The sequence below is a fragment of the Vidua macroura genome, chromosome 9 (assembly GCF_024509145.1).
Source record: "Vidua macroura isolate BioBank_ID:100142 chromosome 9, ASM2450914v1, whole genome shotgun sequence".
In the NCBI taxonomy this organism is placed as follows: domain Eukaryota; kingdom Metazoa; phylum Chordata; class Aves; order Passeriformes; family Viduidae; genus Vidua; species Vidua macroura.
Window position 1 is genome coordinate 6,134,726 of NC_071579.1, and position 26,662 is coordinate 6,161,387.

At 37.8% G+C, this 26,662-nt stretch overlaps 1 protein-coding gene across 3 annotated transcripts in view; it reads right to left on the reverse strand.

Moving 5' to 3' along the window:
* RABGAP1L (RAB GTPase activating protein 1 like) overlaps positions 1-26,662 on the reverse strand; it is a 232,992-nt gene that overhangs the window by 184,095 nt on the left and 22,235 nt on the right. For all 3 annotated transcript variants that reach the window (XM_053984798.1, XM_053984799.1, XM_053984800.1), the window contains exons 3-11: positions 26,057-26,246; positions 24,710-24,920; positions 22,640-22,814; positions 21,718-21,878; positions 21,143-21,253; positions 17,398-17,464; positions 16,023-16,125; positions 14,929-15,095; positions 10,993-11,137 (exon numbers count right to left, since the gene is read on the reverse strand). In XM_053984798.1, the coding sequence (XP_053840773.1) occupies positions 10,993-11,137; positions 14,929-15,095; positions 16,023-16,125; positions 17,398-17,464; positions 21,143-21,253; positions 21,718-21,878; positions 22,640-22,814; positions 24,710-24,920; positions 26,057-26,246 (1,330 nt within the window). The remainder of the gene's footprint in view (positions 1-10,992; positions 11,138-14,928; positions 15,096-16,022; positions 16,126-17,397; positions 17,465-21,142; positions 21,254-21,717; positions 21,879-22,639; positions 22,815-24,709; positions 24,921-26,056; positions 26,247-26,662) is intronic.

Sequence of the window (26,662 nt, forward strand, 5' to 3'; positions counted from 1 at the left end):
CAGCCACAGCCCTCTTATCATCATCACAGAATCCCAGAACAGCTTGCTTTGGAAGGGTCCTTAAAGCTCATCCAGTTCCAATCCCCTGGATGCCTTCCACCAGCCCAGGCTGCTCCAAACCCTGTCCACTCTGGCCTAGAACATTCCCAGGGATGGGGCAGCCACAGCTTCTCTGGGAACCAGTCATCTTCAGAGGCTGCTGATGCCATGGGGTAGTTTGATGTTAGAGGGCTCCAAGGCTGCTCTTTCCCATGATCTGAACTGTCTCCAGAAATTAAAATGCAACAAAAAAAGAACCACCAAAGCTACACCTGCCCCCCAAATCCCTTCAATACTTTTCTACACAGCTCTGTCACATCTTGTTGCTGATCTAATATCCTGAATTCCCTCAGGTGCATTAAACACTTCAACTCCAGCTTTATGTTGACAACATAGTTTTCATGTAGAAGAGGATCTTCAGTACTTGTGCAATTACCCTGTTAACTCTTCATCCTTATCATTCTCACTTCAATTACAGATTTCTAATTTATATTCTTAGCAATTGTCAAATATAAGTCATTAATAAAATATCATCAGTGCTTGAATTTGACAGTGAGCTGTGAGGACAAAGATAGCATATACTGAATTTCAAGGACAGTTAACAGCAAAAATGCTGCTCTGAGAGAAGTATATCAGAAATGTGTTTCAAAATGAAAACTACATTGCTGAAAGGCTTCAGCTTGGAAGCTGGTTTGCACAGCTTTACAGTTCCCAAATACCAGCCTCCATTCAAATACTTCCCCATTACATTAAATGTAATTAATTAAAAATATTCCAAACAAAATAACTACCCACCTGCATCACACATCTACAAAAAACTTGCTTTTAAGGTTTCCCAATCTTTTGCACGCATTCACTAGACCTCAAGATGGAAACAAGAAGACCTAAACCCCCAAGTTTATAATTTTAACTAAAATTTTCTATCACAGTGATAGGAACCAAAGGAATCAACTGTGTCCCGAGGGAAAAAAAATGTATTTGAAGACTCAGCTTCCCCCTTAAAATTACCAAAAATAGTGTTAAGGCCAATTTCCTCACCTTCCACACACACATGACAATAACTAACAAAAAAAAAAGGAACTAAATGTGTTACATTTGTTTAATTCTCTCCTCTCCTGAATTGTACAACTGTGTCAGAGGGAGCAACAATAAATGCAGTCCCTTCTACTTCCCATGGAAAGAAGAAAAAAAAATTGAGGAAACCTCTGAGATGAGCCTATTTGCCATTCAGAGACAAAAGGTACATGTTAATGATACTGGTATGTATTAAGAAACACAAGAAACCCAGCTCAGGAATTTATCTCAAACCACAATTTCAGAAAGGTTTTATGCATTCAAAGTAAAGGAAGAAAATCTGGCACCAAATGCTGAAAGGAAGAGATTAGACTTTCTTTGGAGAGACTGAAGAACTCCAGCACATCTGTACAAGAGTTAACATTGAAAATACACACAAACAAACCCTGCAGCCTGGAATGAAATCTGATAAAGATGACTAAAATCCCTCAGCAGACTAAAACGTTTCAAAATGCAGCTGCACTGAATCCTTCGAGCAACAAAGCACAGTAGCTCTTACTGGATCCAAACCTGAGCTTGCCAAGGAATACCGACATCAGCCTGAAGAAACAAACCCCTGGATTTCTCACTGTGCTGGTATTCCCAGCAAAATTCTTCGAAGTTCTAAAGGAGACCAGTGTTACACAGCATACACACTCCAGTGCTTCAGCCAGAAAATTCTTTCATCTGGAAGGCTTGGCAGTGTTTGAAATGTATTATTCAGTTATATGTCAGAAAATCTCAGGCCTTAATTAGGAATGCCATATGCTCTCTTTCAAAAGACGTTAATGTCAAACTTCAAAATAGAACAGGGCAAAGGGAAGAAAATAAACAGCCTTAAAATCCTCTACTTTGTTTCCATTCTAAAGAGTATTTGCATATTCTAACCTCTTAAAGCATTAAGGTATAAGCTAAGAAATAAAAGATGCATAGGAGGGATATTTAACTGTAGATGTTTTTCTCTGAGTATTTCTACATGATTTTTTCCAGATTCCGTAGCATCTATAAGTCAGCAGAATTTGCCAAAGCATAATTTAATCCACCCTTATTCTACTGGGAAAGCCACAGATCCCTTCTTCTAAATGTTCTGTGTAATCCTCCTTCCTCCTGTATTTACCCTGACCTCCCAGAGCCATCAACTGGGCAATAAAACTTGAACTTTGTCAGAGCAGGTGGACAGTGGAACACATCTCAAGGGAGCAAACCTTGGGGCTAAACACAAACAGGTTTTAAGACCAAGCCCAGGGAACAGAAGTCCCAAAGGTTTTATTTTGAATTGCAACATTACTCACAAAAATCACAAAAAGGTCATGCCTCATGAATCAATTCCCTGAATTTAGAGCCTTTTTAAAGCAAGCCTGAAGGATCATACTCCCACAGCAAGCATTGCTCCATATGGTATCAGCATGGAATAATACTTTGGGCTGGAAAAGACCTCTGGAGATCAGCTAGTCTGACCCACTCCAAGATCAGGTTAGATCAGGTCGCTCCAGGACCTGAGAGAGAGGTGTGCTGGGTTTGGAGCACCAAAAGGGCAGGGGTGCACAGGAATTTGGGAGGGGACACAGCTGGAACAGATGACCCCAACTGACCCAAGGGATGTTCCAGACCATGGGGCATCATGCTCAGCATGTAGAGCAGGAAGGAAAAGGAGGAAGGGAACGTTGATGTGATGTCATTCATCTTCCCAAGCCACTGTTAGACATGATGAAACCCTCACAGAAAAGATTGGCAGTCTATGGATATACATAATTTTGTCAGTTAATTCCAAGGACTTTACTGCTCTTTTTGACTCAGCTCAAGCCTAATTTTTTTCTAACCTGCAATTTATGCCAGTTACTTTTTTTTTCTCCTAAACAATCTTAGCACATCTCACAGAAATCTTAGCCTTTATTGTTTCTTCTCTAGGACACTCTACTTATTCCCTCAAAGGACAAATTCTCCACACATCTGCTCATTTACCATTTTCTCCTTCAGTCTGTATTTTGAGATGTTCGAACAAAATATTGAGGGATCCAGTGTTCAAACCAGAAGAATTACACACACAGTAACTAACATAAGCAAATACCCCACAGGAAAAAACATACATAGAGGAACACAAAATCTTGGCCTCTTTCCAGTCTCTTATTTTGATAGTCCAGGGCATCAAATAGAGGTCATGCTCAGTACCTAGAGTAGCACTAACAGGTTAGGCAGAGACTAATAAAATACTATTGGAAACCAACTCAGACAGCACAGAGACTCCTCTCTCTCACCAGCGATTAAAAGACACAACTTTGTTTATTGGCTCTTTCATTTTTGGCTTGAGGAAATAAATTCCAGTGAAGGACTCATACCAACAAAAACTGAAGTATTTTATGTGCTTGAATTTCATTTTTCATCTTCCCAGTTTTACAGTAAAAGGGTTTTTTTTGTTTGTTAGGTTTAGGATGCTTTTTTTTTTTTTTCAGTGGGCTGTTTTTTTGCATCACATGTTGAAATTTAGCTTTAAACAATACTCCCCTAATCCATATTTTACACCAATTATATGGCTATAGAGCAGCTTTTCTGAGTGGTTCAAGTTCTTCAGGAAATTCTATTAGCTCATCTGAAATATGACAATACCTCAGAAGTCAAACTGCTTTTTCAGTTAACAAAAAGAGAAATAAGGAGGAAAACTACAGAGTTGTTTCAGAGACACTGAGCATAGAAATAAAGTGAAGTACCTCCTAAAATGCATAGAAAAGCATAAATAAAGCAGATTAAAAAATGTACAGGTGAGATTTGAGCACTGATGCGCAGGAGAAAAAAGTATATTTTATGTGTTTTAATTGAGAAGCTGTTACATGTGCAATAAAAAGAGTAGGTGGAACTGAAAAATAATATAGCTGGAGCAGTCTGAAGGAGGAGGAAATCAGGTAGATAGATGGGAATAGAATTGGAATAATTCAAATATGAACAGTTTGATTTTTATATAAGAGAAGAACAAACCTGAAGGAGGAGCTGAAGTTGGCAGCATATTATCAGGGCACAAGACAGAGCATTACTGACATGGAACCTTTCCATACATACACGACAAAAGAGGATTGTGAGAAAGGCCACAAAAAGAGCAAATTTTGATTTATAAGGTAACAGGGAATTATAGAGCATGAGCTATAGTTCTGCCAGGGAGGATAAGTCATGAAAGTTATTCTTGTATTAAGGCAGATTTTCAGAAGTGTCCAACTTCTAGTGCATTACAAAATATTCTGATGAACACAGAAGGATTTCCAAATGCCTTCCAAATAACGGATTTATGAAATGACAATCCTTAGTATATTATTTTATTTAGCGTGAAGAGGAATAATCAAGAGAAAGAAAATAAAAGATTCGACAAGAAATCTGAACAGAGACAACTTGCATTGAATTTTGCTCACAAGAACTTTCTGCTTATGTTAGTTACATAACTAACTTGAAAAATTAATTTGGCAGCTACTGAAGTACATGTAAAGTGTGCCAAAACAAAAAATAAAGATAAGAGAATTTTTCACTAAAAGCAAACCCATAATAGAAAAAAACCAGTATTTTGATTCTCATTCCTTTTTATGAATTATATGACACACATTTTTCACTTAGAATCATTCAAGTGAAACTTAATGCTGACAAATCACAAAATTTTGATTACCTTGCAAAAGGCCGCAAATTTAATTGCTTCTTTTTGCAAAATGAAATCTGAATCCCAAAACTTATATTTGATAAACACAGAGAGGGTGGCACAGCATGCAGCTGGATGCCCTCTGCCTTTCCTTCACTACACACCATAATGTACTGTTTCCACATGTTAAGGACTGTGCAAAAATCTCCCAGAATACTTCTACTTGAGAGCAGTCCTGTCCTGCTGGTTGTGCACAATGGACAGCTAAAATGACTTTTTTCTTTTTAACACAACAAATTCTGCATTTTAAACCCTATCTTATATCCTCATATATGTCTGATACACCCTACCTTTAAAACACTTTGTTCTATGTCATATACTTTCAATACAGGCCCTGCATCACTGTCATATGAAATGAGAATTATTTTTAAATGTCCCAAAAATAAACCTTAACTGGGCATCCAAGAGATGATCCTCCCCTCATGTACTGCACATAAAATTGAGCCACCATGACATCTTTAAATTTGAGGTAAAAATGCTTAAAGCTGAATAAAAGTGGAGAAGGATTACTGCTTCAGTTCAGTAGTTTTGCTCCCACACAGATGACAAAGCCAACTAAATGCTGCACAGTGGAGGTAGTTGTAAACACAAACATGTTCCACACGTACCGTGCTGTCTGATCCCTGACATCTCAGAGAACAGGCAAGGAAGTAAAATTGGAGGTGTTGTCACAACTCTAGGGCAATGCATTAGTAATTTATGAATTTGTAGATTAGAATCTACTCCCATCTTTGAGATAATCAATGAGAAAAAAGAAATAGCACTGTTAGAAACACTCAGAAGTTACGTATTGCCTGGCATTTAAGGCAGTATGCCAGGCACTTAGATTAGACAGCACTTACACTCAAAAAATACCAGAAAGCTAATGACCAATACTAAAAAAGAAAAGAATCTCACACTGAGGTTAGGGGAACTGTTGGTTGAAAACAGGCCTTTTAATAATCTTTATACAAAAGTGGCTAGTTTTTTACTTATATGATATTGTGCAATTATCTAAACAGTGGCAGGTTGAGGCCACCCAAAATTGATGAGTGAAACACCTGAGAAGATCCTTCAGCAATAGGAAGTTTGAATTCCTAATAAGCCAGCAGGATTGCAAATCCTTTTTCAAACTGATTATAGATAGACAAGGAAAGACAACCACTAATGAATAAAGCATCCAAATTATTCAAAATAATCTGCAATTGCTTCCAGACAAGATGAAAACAGCAATTTATACTCATTTTGTCTCTATTTTGTACCGCAATCTGAAGAGATTTTATGGAAGTTATAAAACACCCAAAAAGCCTGAAATCCAAAAACCAGAATTCACTATGATCTCACAGAGTTGAAACCTACCTTTATTTGAAAATATCTTTTTGTATCATTCTGCAAAAATAAACCAAAGGTATCAACAGATTTCCATGGAGGATTCATGAACTGCAGGCCAGAATTAGGGAATTATGTTTTGCCTTGAACCTCACAAAGGAAGTGTGAGGAACAGATTTTATCAAAGAAAACATCCCTACCCACAGAGTGTTCCCACACACACTGTGCAGGAGTGTCGAGTGGACACTGGTGAAAAGGAGAGCTCAGGGTAAGTCACATTACTTGGGTGTGTTCCACTTTCTGGAACAGAAAAAAACCTTAAAAATCTCCAGTTTTCCTTTTAATTTATAACTTTGCAATTATATTAAATACTTGTGCAACCCACAGATGTGCTTCAAATTCCAAACACTTGAAATACTCACCTTGTAACACAAAGGCCATACTTGCATGAACAAATCTAAATACAACTGTAACTATCAACTACCACCATATTAAAAATAACAAGTCCTATGCACTCAGTATTTCTATATTTATTAAGGAAAGTATCACATGACCGTATTCCTCCTAGCAGCACAATAATAGCTGTAGAAGTCAACTGAGTGCATTTATTTTATGGTTTTTCGTAACACAAGTGAACTTGTAAGGTCTGAAAATAATCTATTTTGGATTATTTTATGGACAGTAGAATCCATAAAATGACATCAGGTTTGTCAGGAATATTTGCTTTTCATTGGGATGCTGTTCTTAGTAGTGTCTGTATTTTAAAACTCTTCCCATGTGGAACTGCAGAAAGGGCTCTTGTCTGGAGATACCTAGTGGCCAAATTGCCTCATGAATTTAGGATTTGTGACATTTTAGTTCATTTTTATGGAGACAGCAAAAAGACTCCAAGACAGATTTAACTGATCTTCTTTAGGACCCACCAGCTTTACTCTGTGTTGGATTAATATAACAAAGAGTTCCTGTGAAGTACACAAAGCTATTTTTAATTTGGATTAAAATGCTGAGTTGACTATTTCAACACTAGTCATGTATTTTTTCTCACACAATCACCCTCATTTGTTCACATCATAACCCCTATTTTATCACTAAATACTCTCAGTAGTTCTATTGACTCCTAAAACATCACCTCATCTACTCCTTTGCCTTCCCGAGTACTGAAAACAGCCTCTACCCTCCCACACCACCTGAAACACATTCTGACTTCCTCTGGCTGATCATCTCTGATCATTTAGCATTGCTCACCTCTCCCCTACTGTACACACCTTTTTGTGTGACCAGTATAACACCTGCAGAGTTTTTCGAAATTTTCAGGGTCCCTTATTCATGTCTATTTTCAGTGCCAAATCCTACCACCACCACACTGAACTTCCATACCCCTGAAGTTCATTTTGCTATTGTCTATCTCTTTTTGTTCTTAGTGTTCAGACAGCTAACAAGAGTAGGAAGATAAAAGTTTTAGTTTCTTCAGTTTTTTTATTTTTTCTGTTGGCAAACAAAGTACAACTGGAAACAGTTCTGTGATCCTGGAAGTCACCTGAGAGTGTTCCAGAAGCACCCTACTACACATGTTCAGAAGCTTCTTTTTGGAAAGCAAGTAATCTTTTACCTGAATTACCTTTTACCTGTTTCAGGGTATCTGCTAAACATTCTGTGCTTACTCTGCAGCCAACTCACAGATGGGAACAAGAGCTCCTAACCCGATACCTGGGGCCACAGAAAGCTTCAGCAAAAGTAGCTTCAACTCCCTAACAATCAGCTTAAAGAATATTTCCTGGTTTTGAACAGAACTGCTCCTGCTTACAGTCACCCTTAACCTTCCAACTTTATCCTGACTCCAGAAGAAACTCAAATGTTGTTATCTAGTGTTCTCCTAAAATGTTATATATCATTAAAAAAAAAAATCTAATAATTCAAACAGAGCCAACAGTCTGAGCAAACATTGCTGCTAAAAGCAGCCAACTTATTCATCCCTTTCTCCCTTTGTTATTTATTCCTGGGACTGCATCCTCCTTTAAATGCTTCTGCTGAAAGCTATTTCCCCCAGTCTTTAAGCTCACAAGTGCAGCCAGCCACTTCATCCTCTGCAGAACAATACTACAATAAAATGCTCTGTGAGCTTTGCTTTTTTCAATGCTGCAGTACCCACACCATCAATTCTGGGCATGCTCTCACCTTCCTTAATGCTCCAGAAAGGAGAAAAAGGAGTTCAACCAACTGTGTTCTGCACCTTCTTACAAGGTTCTACTTAAGGTTAACAGTGAACTTTTCTGCATATTATTAAAAGATGATACTTAAATCCACTTTAGTCGAAACCTTTCTAGAAAGGGTAAGAATTTTCTCATTATACATTCTAATATTTTTAAATTATATTTAGAATTTAATAGAAAGCTTTTTATTAAGGAGTGCACTTTACATTTTAGGTTTTGACAAGAGATTATTAAAATTATTTTTTAAATTATCACCTCCAAAGCAAGGGACCATAAATGATTGGATTGCCAGAAATATCTATTAGTAACAATAGATGTTGTTACTTATATATATTTTATATATATATATATTATATTGTTACTAATATATATAACTAACAATATTAGTAATTAAAAACCAAAAGTGAGGTTGACCTGAAATATCTGTAAGTAACAACTGCACAATCTCAAAGGTCTTATTTTCTTATATAGCTGTTCATATGAAAAATCAAGCTAAAATGAGGGAAAAAATTAAAAGCTAAGAATGTTATTTAGAGAGTATACAACCTCCATTTTTTACAAGCACTTGCTAAAAGACATTAGGCCTAACTTTAGTATAGTGATTATTAAAACCATTATTGGCAGCTACCATGTTTGGCCTTTCATTAAAGCAAAAAGAAAAGAATATTGGAAAATGCCTTCTTTTTTATGACCATCTTTATTCATATACTCATGGCACAAGACATCCCAGTGAGCTGTGTGCATGCAGAGTACACAGGAATCAGATAGTGTGTTCTTATACAAGAAAAATGCAATGTATAGTGCTTTTGAAATCAATTAAAGGAGAATATTCGGTGGGCATATAAGGAAAAAGCAAAAAAAAAAAAATTAAAGAAAAAAGGAGAAAAGTAAAAAGAACCTATATAGCCAGGTAGCTATCACACTTAACATTAAAAAAGAAAAAGCCTTCTTCCAAGGCCAAGACAAGACATTGTAAACTCAAGTGGTTTTTTTCCATCATCATAATTAGTACCCTGAAAAGAAAAAGAAAAAAAAAGAATGAAGAGATTTATTTAGAAAAACTGCAAATGACTCATTGAACCTAGATATCCTCCAGGATAAAGAACTTCTCAGCACAGAACTCTGAATGTGGTTTCCATGAGAACAGAGGCACATCATATTTTTAATGTCTTCTTTGAGGAAGTAATCTACATTTAAAATATGGAAACTAGCATTAGGGAGTTAAACCAAAGTTAAACTTAGGTTCATACTCCAGTGGAATACTTTTTCTTTGTAATAAGATAAAGCCATTCTGTAATAGTACCAAGAGGACAGTATCTATGTTATTCCTAATTGTGCTGCATTCACCACATTCTGGAACAGCTGCATTCTTCCCAATAACAGCCATACTGAAAAAAAAAAGGTATTCAATTATTTAAACTCTACCCTATCGAACAAGTCTCAGAAATCAATTTGGCTCTACAACTCACATGTCCAGCAAGGAAAAGAACACCAAAAGCTGAATTACACTACACTGATCCACGAGTTCCAAAAGCCAAATCTGAACTAATGCTTGCTATGAACAGCAAAGCAATCCCAAACACCAATGAAACGGAAGAAATCCTTTGGAGAAAATAGCATTTTAACTATTCAGAACTGGTACTTGATACAAAGGGGGGACTGACATTGCTGAGCTGTACCTACTCCCCTTCCTTTCAGGAATCAGATCAAAGTTCAAAGAGCACCTGACTTTGGGGTTTTTTGCAAGCTTGGTATCACCTGGGTTATGTGGGGGTGGTTGACTTGTGAGACACCTGCCTGCTCCAGCCTGTGTTAATCCCAGGGTTCTGACTCACATTGCACAAGCCAAAATCCAATAGTTACAAATAAAGAATCAAGGAAGAATTCTTCCACAGTAATTAGTGAAACTTTTTACAGTATTGACAGAACAGTGCCAGAGATCTGAAGAATAACATGGTAAAATGATCACAATTCCTGGTAGGTCAGACATCCAGATCAAAACTGGCACATGGAAAGCCTATTCTGAATGCTATGGGCTAACCCCCAGAGTACAAAGAGACAACAGTAAGCCAAGGGCCTTCAAACAGACAAAACAAAACATGACACCCCCTAAGGAAAAAACCCCTAAACCACCAGTGGGAAATACACTGAGGCATGTAAGCTTTGGAAGGGGAAAGCAAATACACTGGCTCCATGAACTGCAGCAATCCCCAGCTGAACCAGGAGATGTTTTAACAAACCTTAGAAGTGAAGGAAACCACCAAGTCACATGTTAAGCAGACACTTAGAGGATGAGGAAATTCCCCATGTGAGCCTGTCTGGGATTTTTTTGCTTTCTTTAAAAACAGGCATTTAAAACCTGCCATTTCAAAGCCTAATTTCATGCTGTCCTCTTCAGTAGCACAGCACGTTCATGACAAATGACTTCTGACCAGAAGAAAACACATTTGAAAAGCATTTTCTAACTTGCTGGCAGAGCACAGGTGCCCCAGCAATATATTTGAAAGCACACAAAGATGGACACACATCATCTGCTGCTGCTACTGGAAGACATCCAAACAATGGGTTGGTAAAAATACAATTACTCCTAATAGAAAAATACTGGTGATCTTTTTGTCCAAAGCTGTTGCATTAAGAATTGAGTAAATTAACAGCAGAAATATAATAGTATACTATCCATGGAAACTGTAAGTGCTCGTTTATCCTTACCTTCTTCTGCCTCATCCTCCTGGGATGACATAGGCCCTCCTCCACTTGTTGGGGTGACTAATTCTTCCTCTCTGGCAGATTCTCTTTGCAGGCTGACAACTTCATAAATTGCATCTCCAGCACTTGTATGGCTTTTTCCTTCAAACTAAATGAAAATATGGGTATGTATTAGGTTGAAAAATAAGGCTATGAAATGCTAAACAATAGTTTGGTCAGGACTGCCTCAGATTTCTTTGCCTTGGCAAAAATAGATGGCAGTATCTGACAGTTCCGTTTATATCAGTTTTGCAGGTAGAAAATATAAATAAAACTGCATTATTTCCAAAGCTGCCTCTTAACAACCATTTTCAGTACTGTTCAGTACAATGATTAAAAAAACTTTCCAATTTAAACAGCTATAATGAGATTAAGTCAAAGAGAAATCTCAGCTAAAGAAAAAAGGAGAGAGCAAAGAGGAAAAATATTGGAGTAAGTGAAACAGGAACTGAATGCCTGAGGGGGGAAAAAATAACAGTAGGAGTTTTTTTGTAGGTAAAGACAAGACTACAGAGGAAACAAAACCTCACCCTTTTGAAAAGCCTTAAATTGTGAAAAGTTCTTTTTAGTCCTTTACTCACTAAAAACCAAGAAAATGTAACCTTCTTCAGCAGAATGCAATTTAAAATACACCCCTTCCAAGGAGAAATGTAATGGAATCCCATGGCAGGGTGTCTGGAACTAGATGATCTTGAAGGTCCCTGTGAACCCACACCACCCCATGATTCTATGGCTTTCTCATGAAAAAAGTCAGTTAACTATAGCAGTTAGCTATAGCTTAAACAGTTGCAAGTTTTAAAATTAAAAGAGGATTCATTTTTCCTTTGAGTTACAGTTATGAACACAGTTATTTTTCAGTGACATTCAGTGATTACTATATTTTTAGAGAATTGTACACAACTGCCAACTAATGATAGTATTAAATGAAGCAGTCCAAAATGTTGTGCTATTTTTTCCTTTGTGCATCTTGTCTGATCAGTTAAGGTAATTTTTGGAACATACTAAAATCATCAAATTAACCATGAAAAAGAACATAGTTTCAGTTAGAGTACCCTCAACTTGTTTGAAAAACAAATATGATAAAGTTGAAAGGCTCCACAATACGTGCTCTGGAGATATACACAAACTACTGACTAACACTGGCAATTTCAACCAGCTGGTGAAATTATGCAAATGAGCAGCTTAAACACGGACTGTTCGGACTGACACAATACAAATTTTATAGTGAGAAACCTTTCCTCACTTATTTTAGATTAATAATTGAGACCCACTTCCCTTAAAGCAGAGGCTCCAATTATCAGCAGTTTTACTGACTGAATTTCTCATAAGTCAGTTTAATAAATTCTGGGGTGTAGGCATGAATAGCTTGCATTTTGTAAAAATTAAGCAGGATAACATTAGAGCCATTATCCCTGTTTTATTAACACCATTATGGATTAATTACAAAGTAGTTGGTTAAATCAATCAAGTATTGATGGCACTAATGTTATTAACCATGGGTATCTATAGCTTTTATTTTTGAGAGAATAAGGCATGAGGTACTGTGGGTTTTGCTGCATGTTAAATATATTACAAGTCTTCAGCTCCCTGCACATATTCTGCTTAACTGCAAGTCCCACCTGTATCTAATGTAAAAAAGTTTTCTCTGAAAGCACGAACCCACCAATACAAGGACCATGTTCTAACAATGAAAACGTTCTTTAACAATACAATAAGATAGCTGGAAAGAACAATCCTAAATTACACATTAACCTGCATTTCTATCGGCTTTTATCATTCTTTACACCTGAGCACACCTTACGCATCTCAGTTCAGACTACTAAATGTGCCTGGATCTCTCCTCAGAAGGGTTATGATTTTTCTAGAATCTACTTAACACTCAACTGCCTTCCCAAGAAGTTCCCAAATGGCTGATCCCACTGCCATCTGCAGAGTTATTTCCCAAGGACTAACAGTGCCCTGAACTACAGGATCTCTCAAAGGTATTGTCAGGAACAGCTACTGCAATGCAAACTGTCCAACTGAGAATTGGTGAAATCAAGACTTGATACAAGTCACCCAAAGAGATCCTGTCAACCACAGTCAGGATCTCACCTTCCAGAAGGATTACTAGGACTAAAAATATTCCTTTTACAAAGATCTGCACCACAGACTCTGAATTTTGCAGCAGGAAGAAATGCACATGTTTCTTCAGGGAAGAGAGGCAAGTGTATGTTTGTCACATTATAAGGGGTGAGAAAAAGAAAGCAGCCATATTACTCAATTAAAAGTGGTACAGTTGCAAGTGATTTAAAAGGCAAGCTGAACTGATACAAGGTAAGTATCGAACAGCTGAGAGCAGAATACTTCTTAAAATGTATTTTCTTTAATATCAAAATGCAGATATTCTTATTTGCATGTAACAGTCAGGTTTCTCAGATTTCCTTAAATTCCAAGTTGCTATGCTAATCTCTAGAAGAAATACAGAAACAAGATTGCCTGAGATTTATTTACTCCCAAAGTGTTAAACACAGCAGCAATTTTCCCATGTAGCATCAACACAGCCTGTTTTTTTCAGACCTATTGCTCTGCCCCACAAAGAGATGGTAACTCAAATAGTCTCATTAGGCTCAGTAAAATTAAATCACTGCTCTTTGGTTCCATTAGTCAAAGATCATGCACCACTGTTCCAATGCCCACAGTACAACTGGCCTCTGCTCTTCACTTTTTGAGTCAATACCAAGACATAAGTCTTTGGAGAAAGCAGGTGAGCAGTGGCTGCAGGAGGATGCAGCTGCACATCATTCTGCAGTGAATGGGTAGATCTATCTCCTGTATGTACTTCAGCCAATGCCAAAACCAGAAGGGACTTGAGCTACAGTCTTAACAGCCTCACTCTCTTATACCTCAGCATTAGGTTCCTTTGTCTCTAATGGGCCACATTCTTACAGCCATCTGCCCTCATACTGTAGATGTCAGTAGCCCATTAATTTTACAATGAACAATTACAGAGTCATCGCCCAATTCTACCAGTCAAGTGGGCTTGCTTTAGATGTCTTGCTTTAGAGATTGTAGAGCATTAAAGAGAATTCAATAGGCAGGTTCAAAATAGTTTAAGCCCACAAAACAAATGACTTACAACTCACTACAATTCAGTTTACAAAGTGTGCTGGGTTTGGCTGGGTTAGAGTTATTTCTTTCACAGTGGCTGGTATGAGGTTGTGCTTTGGGCTTCTGCTGGAAACAGTGTTGATAACACAGGGGATAACACAGCTTCTGCCCAGCAGCTGCTCATACAGAGTCAGGGCCTTGGCTGCTCTTCATCCCACCCCACCAGCAAAAGGGCTTGAGGTGCACAGAAAGCAGGGAGGGGACACAGCCAGGACAGCTAACCTCAAATGACCCAAGGGATGATCCAGACCATATGGCATCATGCCTGGCATGTAAAGTGAGGGAAAGAAGGAAGAAGGGGGGATGTTTGGAATGATGGCATCTGTCTTCCCAAGCCAGTGTTACACTGTTTCCCAGGGGATGGCCGAGCACCTGCCTGCCCATGGGAAGTGGTGAATGAATTCCCTGTTTTGCTTTGCGTGAGCACACGGCTTTTGCTTTCCCTACTGAACTGTCTCCATCTCAACCCACGAGCTTTCTCACTTCTACTCTGCTGATTCTCTCCTCCATCCCACCATGGGGGAGTGAGCAAGTGGCTGTGTGGGCCTTACTTGCTAGTTGGGGTTAAACCATGACACAAAAGCACTGAAACCATACACATGCTACTTAATCCTTATGCATTAGAGCATCCCTGAAGTAAATAGTTAAAAAGAAAGAAACTGCTGAGGAACAGGTGCCATACTAACTTTTATAAAGGCCAAATTAGGAATATGAGGCAAATGTTCTAAATAAAAAAAGCAAAGGTATTACCTGTTTTAGCTTCATATAGAAAGTTTCTGTGAAGGTTTTCCTGCTGAAGTACCAGAAGCGTTCATTGGCAGGATACACACGCACCACGGTCTCCAGCAGAAACCGGACTGGCTCCACCACTTCAGTAACAACCATGTCCACAGCCACAGTCATGAACACACGCTTATCTGAAACACAAATATGAAAAAAACTAGTCATAGTCACTGTTCAGATTTGTAAACTGCTGTTCAAATTGAAAATCCTGTTTCATTAATAATTCCATTGCACCTGTTTTATTTGTCCGAGTTCTATGCCCTCCATGCCTGTTGCACAGAATTTGTGCATTATACGTGCATTTATTGCACATAATGTGTGCATTAACCACCTGATAACTTCAAAAACAAAGATATTATCAACTTGTTTTAAAGACAGGGACAAGCCATCATGCAAAGAAAACACCATTAAAGTACACAATCCCCATCAAACAAAAAGAGCAGGCAGATTATGATAAGGTCATACTGTGAAGTGTAAGGAAATCTGTTATATGCTACATACATAGAAAACCCATCAGCAGTGACACTGGCTGTAGGTACTTGGAAATGCCTTTAAGCAAATGACCTGAGCTCTTCCTCAGGACAGAAAACAAACTCCAGATTTACATTCCAAGTTTTTAAATCCCATTAGAGAATGTAACTTCCAGCAATAAGCAACTCTGCTACACAACCAAGCACTTGAATGCATCATTGACAGCTGCCCCAAGATGCAGGGGATGAAATTCGTAATCAACTCACAATTAGAAGGAGGAGAACCCCAATGCCTGCTATTCATACTGCTTTGCTGAGTACAATTTGCAAATGCTTAGAACCAAAAATCCCAATAACCAGGGACAGGCACATCAGCCCCAAACACTAATGTACCATCTCCAAATCAGCACCACATCATTCTATGAACAGTTATTCACAGCTCTGTGTTGGGCATGTTTATACAGAAAAATTCCTAGCAAACTCTTGGAGCATAAATGTTTCATGGACTTAGACATGCATCATGATTGCCAAGAAAAAGTGCACACACCAAACCCCTGCTGGGTAAAACACACATAGATTAGGTTCCACTACCTTTTGGAGTTTCCTCATTAAGTACTAGAAACATGGGTGCATTAGGATTCCACATTCCAGTAATGACATAAGCCTTCCCATCAGAACTCTTTCCCATGGATTCCTAAAAACAAAATCATATAGGATTGTATCACAGTCATGGTTTGAGCTCAAAGAGATGGGGCGTGGGGATAAGAAATAGTTCAAGGAACCTTCAAGAAAATGAATTAATGGAATGAATTATTCCTAGTATGATGCAAGTACGTGCTTCCTGAAGTTCTCTGGAACAGTCCCTATGGATCACACAGGCCTGTTTGGTAGCTTCTAAAGATAAAAGGAGACTGATGTCTGCAATTTAGTTAGGAATACAAGAGTGACTGAGTTTTCCAAATTTAAATATGGAGAAAGGAGGTTGAAAGAAAATCACAAACGTCTATTTCTGTGCTACAGAAATAAACAAACTAACAATTCATTACCTCCAGCAGTTAAATGTACCTGGAACGTGAACTTAAATAGAATTCAAGGTGGAGTAAAGACAGCAATTCAAATATAGTAAAATGGTGTTGTATAGATTTATAGGAACAACACCACTCCAAAATTCATTATAATTTATTCAGTTTTTTAATCAAATAATAAAAAGGAAAAATCTGAACTGAATTCAGCAAATAAAACCAGGGAAAAAAATGAGCTGGTAAATACAATCAGGCTAATTGACAAGAGAACTCAATAGTGATAAATAGAACCAGCAGCATGAGCACAGAAATGGACTAGGCAAAACAGGAACAACTATAGAGCCACAAAAGGTCTGATGGGTTTAACTCTCTCAAATTTGCCCTAAACCAGGATACTCCAGCACTTCATAACTTGAAAATGGCTGTATTATCCACAGAGAGAAAGTAAATTGGTATTATTGGTATTATTACAGAAAGGATCACACTGTTTTGCAGTTCTCTCAGAAGCTACTCTAAGAAATAGAATATTGTAGACGACAAGTGAATACTTCAAACTCTGGGCAAGAATTTGAAATCAAATGAAAGAAATAAAGACAAAGTTTTCAGCCCCTTGGAAAAATAAGAGCACTGCCCTGGCACCCAAATACAAAAGCAATTATTTGCTCTAAATTTTTAGGGAATATGCTTAACATAATACAGAAATCTCAGTTATTTATAACAACCTAATCTCTGCTTCACTAATTGAACAAAACCCAGATCCCACAGGTTTTGAATTTAATTGAAATGATTTGTCCATCATATGATTGCAGATGTCAAATCAAAGGATTTAAGAAACAAATAAAGCAAAAGATATTAAAAGTTAATTTTGATGGAGTTTGTTTTTTCTTTTTTTTTTTTTTAAATCACCTTATCTTATTTAACAGCTTATTAGGGTTAAGTATTACCATGTCTAGTAAATGCATGTCACTGTTCTTTACGTTTCGTCCAGGGCTTAGCAACATCCCAAAGCACCTATGAAGTTTATTTAAAACAAAAGCAAAAAACAAACAAACAAAAAAAAAACCAAACAAAAAAAAAAAAAAGAGAAGGACATGTATTAGCTTTTCACAATACAAGAATCTTTGCTTGAACATAATGGACACCCACCTACTGCTTCTAATTTTAAGAGTACCTTTCAGAGAATTGTTTGTTATTGTTATGGCAACACTCAGGAAACAACACAATACATGTTACAGAAAAGACAATGAAATTATTTTCCAGAATGAAGATGGCAGAAATTAGCATCTGGCCTGTGAAAACTCAACTATTCCTCAAGACCATTTATAATAATGAGTTCAAAGATACCAACAATTCCTATACATTAGTATAGGAGACTGGCAGGAAAATATTCACTCTCTCCCCAGTTCATTTTAAAAATTGTTCTCATGCAATCATAGGAAAAAATACAAATTCATTCATTCTATTATTCATAACAGCACTGGTGCAAAAAAATCATATAGCATCATAGACCTTTAAAAAAAACCCAAGAAACAACAATTTGCTCAATTTTAAGACTTCATTCTTCAATTTTTTTAAACCTGAATTTGTGTGATATACAGGGCCTTGCATTCCAGTCCAATCATTTTACAAGAAAATGCTCTTGATATTTTTAAGAGAAAAAAAAAATAACAAAAAAACTTCCTCAGACATTCAGATTTTCAAACTTCCTGACTACTGAAGGCACAAATCCAGGTCTGAGGTTTCTGCAAATCATCTCTTTCTCTCCTTTGACCATACTCCATTAAGAATAAAAACACCAAACAGAATTATGTATTTGTAATGAACAGCAATCTGTCTTGCACAGGTTTTTTAAAAAATAAACTTAGATCTCAAATGAAAAAAGAAAAAAATTTGAAAGTAATTGCTATTTGAAATATTATGGAAAATTGAGTTTGTAATTCAGAGGGTTTTGTTGGAAGAATTTTTCTTCTGTTTGGTTCTCTGATAATCAAACTGCTTTTTCTCACTGACTCTCAGAACTAAGTAATATGCTGAAAAATATTGCTTGGACATATGGACACCAGCAATCAAAATTTTAGTAGCACTATTAACTGTAAAAGTCTCAAGATATGCAATTACTACCCCACCTAGCTTTCTCCTATTACATTAGGGGTAAGTTACTTAACAGTAACTTACATCCACAACAGTATTTTCCATTCTCCATAATCTTTCACTACTAGAATCACAAAAATCTAAGTGGTACATAAACCAGTAGACAACAATTTTATCTTTATCCATAATGCAGTGCCATGAAAGCACCCAAAGCAGCTCAGATCCAGGATTTGGATTTAGCCACACAAACCAGATTCTCTGAGAGACTAATTCAACTGGGCAGAACCTAACAGCATACTTACTACTTCTTATTCCTGGGGCAGAAATAGCTCTGAGAGGGCTACAACTGATAGTAGTAGGGGGATCATCAGCTCCTGGTACAGCTGCTACAGAAAAATGTAAGGCCAAGATGCAGAGGCAGGCCAAATATCTGTGCCTTTCAAAGACAACAGCTCCCAGATGCTGCTCTTGCTGTGCATCACTCAGGTGTACACAAATTCTGATGTGCAACAGCCACAACTTTTGGGAAGTATGTTTCCAAAAGAATGGGAATCAGGAACAAGTAACCCTTGCCTCTTACAGAAGCAGACTTAGGATGCCCAGCAGCATCCTGCTGCAAGAAGTCAGGGCTTCTCTTCCCTCTTATTTTGAAGAGGAAAATCAGCTCAAACCAGGTCAGGACTCTCACTCGCAGAAGATGGATTTTACAGAAACCGTTATCAGCACATTCAGCCTCCAACATGATGGGGCTCAACCACACAGCCAGGATTTAAAATAACCTGCACAGACTGTGGGCCTCAGTCTCACTCAGATCTGCTGGATTTCTGCACTTAAAGGTGGCTACCAAGCAGCTCTGTGCAACTGCACATACTCCACTACTTTCTACACCAGCAGGAAAAAAAAAAGAACTGTAATTGTTATTCATCAATGTATATTTTCATTTATAAAAATACAAATGCTAGCCATGGATAAGGCTGATAAGTCAACACCGTGACAGGACAAGGGGGAATCGCTTCACACTGACAGAGGGCAGCATTACATCAGATATTAGGAATAATTTCTTCCCTGTAAGGATGGTGAGGCCCTGCCACAGGCTGCCCAGAGAAGCTGTGGTTACTCCATCCCTGGAAGTGTTCAGGGCCAGGCTGGACAGGACTTGAAGCAACTTGGTCTAGTGGAAAGTATCCCTGCCCATGACAGAGCAGGGTGATCTTTAAGGTCCCTTCCACCCCAAACCATTCTGGTATTTTGTGAGCTTGAAGAGTTTCCACTACTGAAGAGAAACCAATCAATATTTTGTAATTCAGTTCAAGGACACCAGTCTAGACTTTAACCTGAGGTATATCCACAAAACTCAGGATTCACTCTCCTGTACAACCAGTAGCAAACTATACCTAAACATCACTGTATTGAGAAGGGTGTGAGTCCTTCCATCTCTGAAAATGAAAGGCTATTTCACACTTAAAAACATCTTCCTTAAAGCCCCTGACCATTAACCAGAATTTTCTTCCTGAATCCTATAAACAACTGAGACTTGACATCCCCCACTGTGGGACTGAACCTATGTAGTGCCACACATGACTCAGAAATGAACATCATCTCTTTAGCTGCTTTGATCCAAATAAAAACTGGCAAAACCCAGGTCAAACAGGGCACAAGAGCAGGAAGGGCTAAAGTAATGCATGAGAGTAACTTTCTGCATCACCCTGACCCAACCCCACACTCTGCCTGAACACCAGGAGGGAGCACTTTCTCTGAGCAGCAACCAAGTTTGATCTCCTGAAACCATGACAAAAGACTTTAAAAATCTTTAGACCAGGGACCAAATTTCTTCAGAAATATTTTTTTGCATTGTAACTTCCACTTGGAAATACTTTTGAAGATTAAATTGCTCAGAAGCTCAGTCTGATATATCTCGCATTCATCTTTCACCAGTTTTGAATTTTAATCTTATCAGAGGTAAGTACATAAAATGACTTACAAGCCTGTGTATGTCATTCCAATTAAATAACTTTTACACAGCAAAGCTTCTAGTAAGAAAAATAACATCCCCAATTGAATATTCTAAACACCACCAAAATAAAAGCTAATTTCTAAGAAAGGTAGTTTTATGTTGGGGAGAAAAGCAATAATCAAATGCTATTCATAAATGCCTCATTAATTGAATCCTGAAGGCAAAACTGTTTAAATTAAAATTACACTGAAAAGAGATTTAAGTCAATGAGTAGCAAAATCCTAGTTTTACAACACAAAAACAATGAAAAAAAATTCTGCTGTATATTCCTTGTCTAAAACCTTAGTTTCCATTCTGAAGTAAAAGCTTGAAACCAAGTCAAGAGATCAGTCAGGTTTTGGGAGGGTTGGGGGCAGGTTTTCTTGATGCTCCTTTTATCTTGAGTTTCCTTTTCACTAGAACCGAATTCTCCCGTTGTTACTCTTTTGCTAAGATTGCCATCTGGTGGCACTAATTCTGTTGTGCAATCACACTTTGTGTTATTGGTACATTTTTCTCTATCACATAACTTGCCAAGTCACAGAAAACATTAAATACCATTCTTTCAAAAATCTAACCATCATTTATTTTCATAAGATTTTTACCTTTCAATGACCAGTTCTTTGTTGGAAAGTTGCTGAACTGTGATCACCACTTTCTTCTCAATTCCCTGTTTAAGCTTGAAGTACAATTTATCTCTATCCTTTGGCACAGGGCTAAAAGAATAGAAAAATCCTTCAGCAGGTATAGAACATGAACTGTTAAATACAGAAAAGAGTTTATGCTTTCTAAATTTTAAATTAATTCAAAATTAATTAATTTTTTAAAAAAACAACATCAAAAGAGACCACTAGACTGTATTTACTCAAGAAACTTAGTTTGATTAAAGTTTTTAAAAGACTTCTTACTATCTTTTCAATTTGCACAGGCATCCATTGAGCATCCCTAAAAGAAATGATGCTGTGAAAAGAAATTCACTTGAAGAAAGTATTCTGAATTGTTATCTTTTTACAGAAAAAAATACAAAGAAAATTGTAACATCAAAAGAGCAGCTTCCTATTTCATGTCTCATGAAAAGAGGTCAAATGAATTTTGTTGCAACACAGTAGCTGTGCGTGTGGGAAGTAGCTGTGTGCTTTTTCCAAAGAGATTTCTGCTTTTCCCTTTCCATTCTGATTACCTAAAATTTCCTTTTCCATCATCTTCTTTGACTTCTAAGGAGACACTGAAAGTGTACACATCACTGTCTGGTGTGGGAAGAACAAAGTCCTTCACATGATCAGATGCTTGTTTGGAAGAACGTTTGAATGCTGTGGAGAAACTATACAAAATTCGGCTGACCTGCAGAAAAGCAAAATCATTAATACTGTGATCAAAAATAAGGATGCACTGTGAGGTTTTTGAAGGTCAAAAATCACTTGCCTCTTATACTGAACACAAATCATGCCTCATGTACCACAAAGCACTCAACATCATGTGTTCAATAACCAAGCCACTTCAGTAACAACATCTCCTATTTCCATTCCTGATACATTCCTTGCTCATGTCATGCTCAGTGAGCTAATATAAATTAGATTAGAGATTAGAAATGCAGCTCATTAGAGGACCTGCATAATGTACTTTTCAAGTTGTGTTTTTAACAACACAATGTACAGCTTGCTCTGGCAGATGTCAAAACCCAAGGAGATTTCTTCTTTTTCAGCACCTCTTTTCTACCCTAAGAAGTCCTTTTCTCCCAGACTATCACACAGCTCTTCCTAAAATATCTAGGGGAGAGCACTGTAACATGATTCCTTTAATTCCAAAGGCATACATTGCAAATTCAGTATGAAACATACTTAAATGAGGCCTGCAAAAGCCCCAGATGAGGCTTTCCAGATCTTCCCATTACAGCGCACTTTGGAATTTTGTTGAAACACTAAAAGCAAAGCCTTAAAATTATAATAATATTCATGTGTGACTAGCTGCACATTCTGCATAACTCATTCATATGTGCTAACACACTTTTCAAGGCACTATATACCATTTCCACGTTGGGAATGACCTCTTCAAAAACTGCTTGAATCCTTTTTCCCAGTCACTGTGCACCACAGAATACTTACAGCTTCTTTAATCTCACAGGAGAAAACATGGATCTGGAACTCTTCTGTCCCACAGCTGCTCTCAGTAAATGCAAAGCAGTCACACTCTGAAGTTCCATTTTGCCCCCTCACACAAAACAACACCTTATAGATGGGAAATGAGGCTATCTCCAAATTGCTCAATTGATTAATTATTCTGGCAAGAAAAGGAACAGGGAAGATCAAAGCAACAGGTCAGTAAAACAGGCCTACCTAAAAGGCTTTTCTGCAATTAGATAAACAAGGATCTAAATGCTAATTATTGCTAAATTCAAGTAGATGAGATGGGCAGCAGGAACAGACATGTTATGCTTTACAAATTTAAGGTGTAAATGTTCCTGGTTGTAACACTGACTTAATTTCTTTTATATGCCATAATACAGACAAATACAGTACCTCTAGATCAGACAGTAAACAACTGCCATTGTGAAAAACACAAAAGAAGAAATGCAGAAACCACAGAAAACCATAAAAACGTGATTTTTATACAAAGATCAAAGAAAATGCAACATTAAAAAGACATTTAAATATCTGTTTAAGAAATCATTATGAAAACAATTTCTGAATCAACAGGACTATATAGCTTAGCAAACACTGCCACATTCAGGTGAGTATTTATCACAGATCTAAGACCTCATCCAAGATTTTAAAATACTCTCAAACATAGAACCCATATTTCAGAAACTTAAAAGCAGGAGTGGTGTTTCAGAACAGATTGGTGGATAGTGACTTTTAAAGAATAATAAATGTTCTCCTCTATCTTTTCACTACTTGTCCACATGCACATTCACATTAAGGACCAATAACCATTAGTCACCTAAAAACCCAAGTCTGTAACAATAAAAATATAGACCTAAAGGCAAGAAGAGCCCTGGGAGGATTCAGCACACTTTAATTTTGGTGGGACATGATAACTGGAACCTCACAGGACAAGTATTCAGACACCAGGTATGAACACACTCCTCAAAGCCAACACTAGTATCACCTAAGCTCTGATGGAATGTGCTATGTCACATGTGGATTCAACAACTCAGTTCTGTGCAGGTTCTCAGGCAGTCCCACATTTACTATCTCCTCTGAAATTAAAGATCAAAGGAACCTGCTGTTTCACTTGCAAAACAACCCTCCTGAATGGCCACATTGAGTACAAAAAAATAGGCACCAAACACCTCACATCTTGTGTCTGGGTGACTGTTGCTGTTGTAGAAGTATACAAATGAAGTATTTTCTTATGTCAAATGAAACTCAAATTAGGTTCAAAGAAAAAAATGGAAGAAAATAATACAGATTCTTGAAGGTCCTTTTCTTCCTCCACAGGATGAGTAAACACAGGTCAGGCAAGGAAGGAAATCTAATCATATCGTTCAGGTACCTTGAAATCAGAGCTTAAAAATAAACATCTTAGATATTGAGATATTGAGATCTCTACTTCTGGATGCAAAAAAGCTACAGGTGCATGTTTAGTGCACCCTGATCAAGAACCTTTGACCCCCTCATCACTAATTAAAAGACCCTTCTTTCTTGCATGGGAAAATAATCTTTTCTAGTATCTGGAGACTGCCAGCACTGGCATCATGAGGCAGACATGGGTCAGAGCTGGCTTCTGCACAGCAATGACTGGAAGCAGAGACTGGCACCTCTGAATCACAGATGGGAGAGTCTAAACTGACACTTCTGCAGCAAACACAAGGCCAGAAGGACTCCTGCAACACGTGAACCTTAGAAATGTTGAGAGACTAGGGAGGTCAGGAGAGTACAGGTATTAACAGCTCTGCCTTTCCTTTATCTCTATTATCATATTTGAGCAGATATTAAGGTAGAAAGAGATGCTTTTGCTGACACGGTGTGGTAACTGGTACCACCAGCCATGCACTGCATGGTAAATCTGAGCACACATTTTGCTGTTTCAGAGGAATTTCTCAAAATTAACTGTCTTCAGCAAGAACCTCAGGCACAAATCCAGCAATTCTACTTCCCTGTGCAAGTAACAAAGTGAGAAGCCACTTTTTATGTGTGTCTGCTTAAGCAACAAATGAAACTCTTGTGCGTTACCTTACAGAGCCTTCTGGAATGTTTGGAACATAGAGCGTTACAGGTAAAGGGGCTTGACTTGAGGACTTCATGCTTGCCATGGCTTGTAGAGCTTCTGGCTCATTCCGTGGGGCTGACACCTTTGTACAACCCAAATACGTCAGTTTGTTAAACAACACGCTGTCCTCTTCTAGGGGTTCACTGGGAGAAGATAGCCTCAGTGCAGAGATTTCTGAAAAAGAAGAAAATGCTTCTTCAGCCATTTGCTTTTATTTTTACACATTTTTTATTTCCAGTGAGTTCCACAGCAAAATCTCCTACATTTTCCAGGAACGGACACGAGATCAGACAGTTCAACTCCAGTAGCAAGAAATCCATTTGGCAGCTTAATATTACTGTGAAGTCTGCTCTAATCTAATTCATGTTTCCAAGTGTGGCATGGGGACAAACTGCATTTTGAGTCTCTTTAGCACCACAGGAACACAGCACAGACATTCTAAATATTTTTAAGCAGTCACAGAATCATAGAACATTAAAGGGCTGGAATGGACCTTGAAGATCACCTAGCCCTGACCCTTCTGTGTGCCCTGTTATTTGTAATTCTTATTACTAGAGCTGATACTGCTATAATACTCAGAATCACGAAGGCTGTAAAACTGAATTATTCCTGTTGGGGCTGGAGTGGGGTGAGAGAAACATATCTACAAGTATTTCTTTGTTCATTCATGCTAAGGGTTGGGTTCTGAAGAATGTCAAACAGGAGGACAGTAAGGTAAGTTTCTCAGAAATACAGCAAACATGTAATTAAGAGACAGGCGTTTCCATTTCATATAAACTATCTTATTCTATCACAAGAACATATTTCTTTTATTTCCAGCAGATTTCCTTCAAATACCAGGCAAGTACCACAATCATTCCTAGCAAATACCAAATCCTAAGCTAACCTTACTGCTATCTGGTGACACCATCAGAGATGGACAGTTCAATCAGTTTGCTCAGGGTGCATTTCATTTGCAGGTAGAACTATCCATGAGCACTGCCCTGAAACTTCTTGAGCTTCAGCAGCAGCAGATCCACCTCAGCCGTCCTCCGCTCAGCAACTCATACAAACCTTAGTCCCAACTAATCCTTGGCTGAAGACAAAATGAACATTATCTTGACCAAAGCAGAGCAGCTCAAGGTATCAGTCTGATAATAACCTATTCTTATCTATAATCTTCAACTAAGAGGAGGCCCCAAGGGTATTCTCCAACATAATTTTGGAATGAAGCTGTGGAAAGCTTTATATTTATTTTAGGGTTAAACTTGAAACTGTATAAAGAAAAAACCTGCCATGTGTGATGAAGAGGGAAAGCACTCAGGCAATACCTGTAGCAGAGGGGTCTAAAACAAGCTGCAAAGAGGGCTGGGTTGTTTGTCCTGCTGACCCATCTGCAGCTGCCTGGCCACTGCCATCACTGAATCCTTCTGGGAGCGCAGTGACATACTGGTCTTTCTCAGAATCCCGCAGTATCTCTTCCATTGCCTTCTCCAACTCCTCATCTCCGTCTGAAAATACCTGTAAGCAGAAGGAGATGACATTTTTTGAAGGTACTTGTAGTTTTACTTTCACTATTAGTTTTCAAGTATATAATCTTACTAATGGCAAAAGTTAAGAAACTTTGCTGAATGAGACAACAAACCAAGAATCAATAAAATTGAATCAAATATAATCCAGATCCCCTTACATAAAATGCAGATGTTCTCACTGCTAATCCATAAACCATCCATAAAAAACTACAGACTTCTCTTAGAATAACAGATTTGTGTATTTAGAGCCTCCATCCATACTACAGATCAATAGACTTTGCAGTAATTAGTCTTAGAGAAAATTTTACTTTCTTAGTCATATTCAGTCCATTTCAGCTGCTTCACAATTTTCCCACACATAAGAGTGGTGCAAGCCTAAGGAAACAAAAAAAATTTGAGATACAC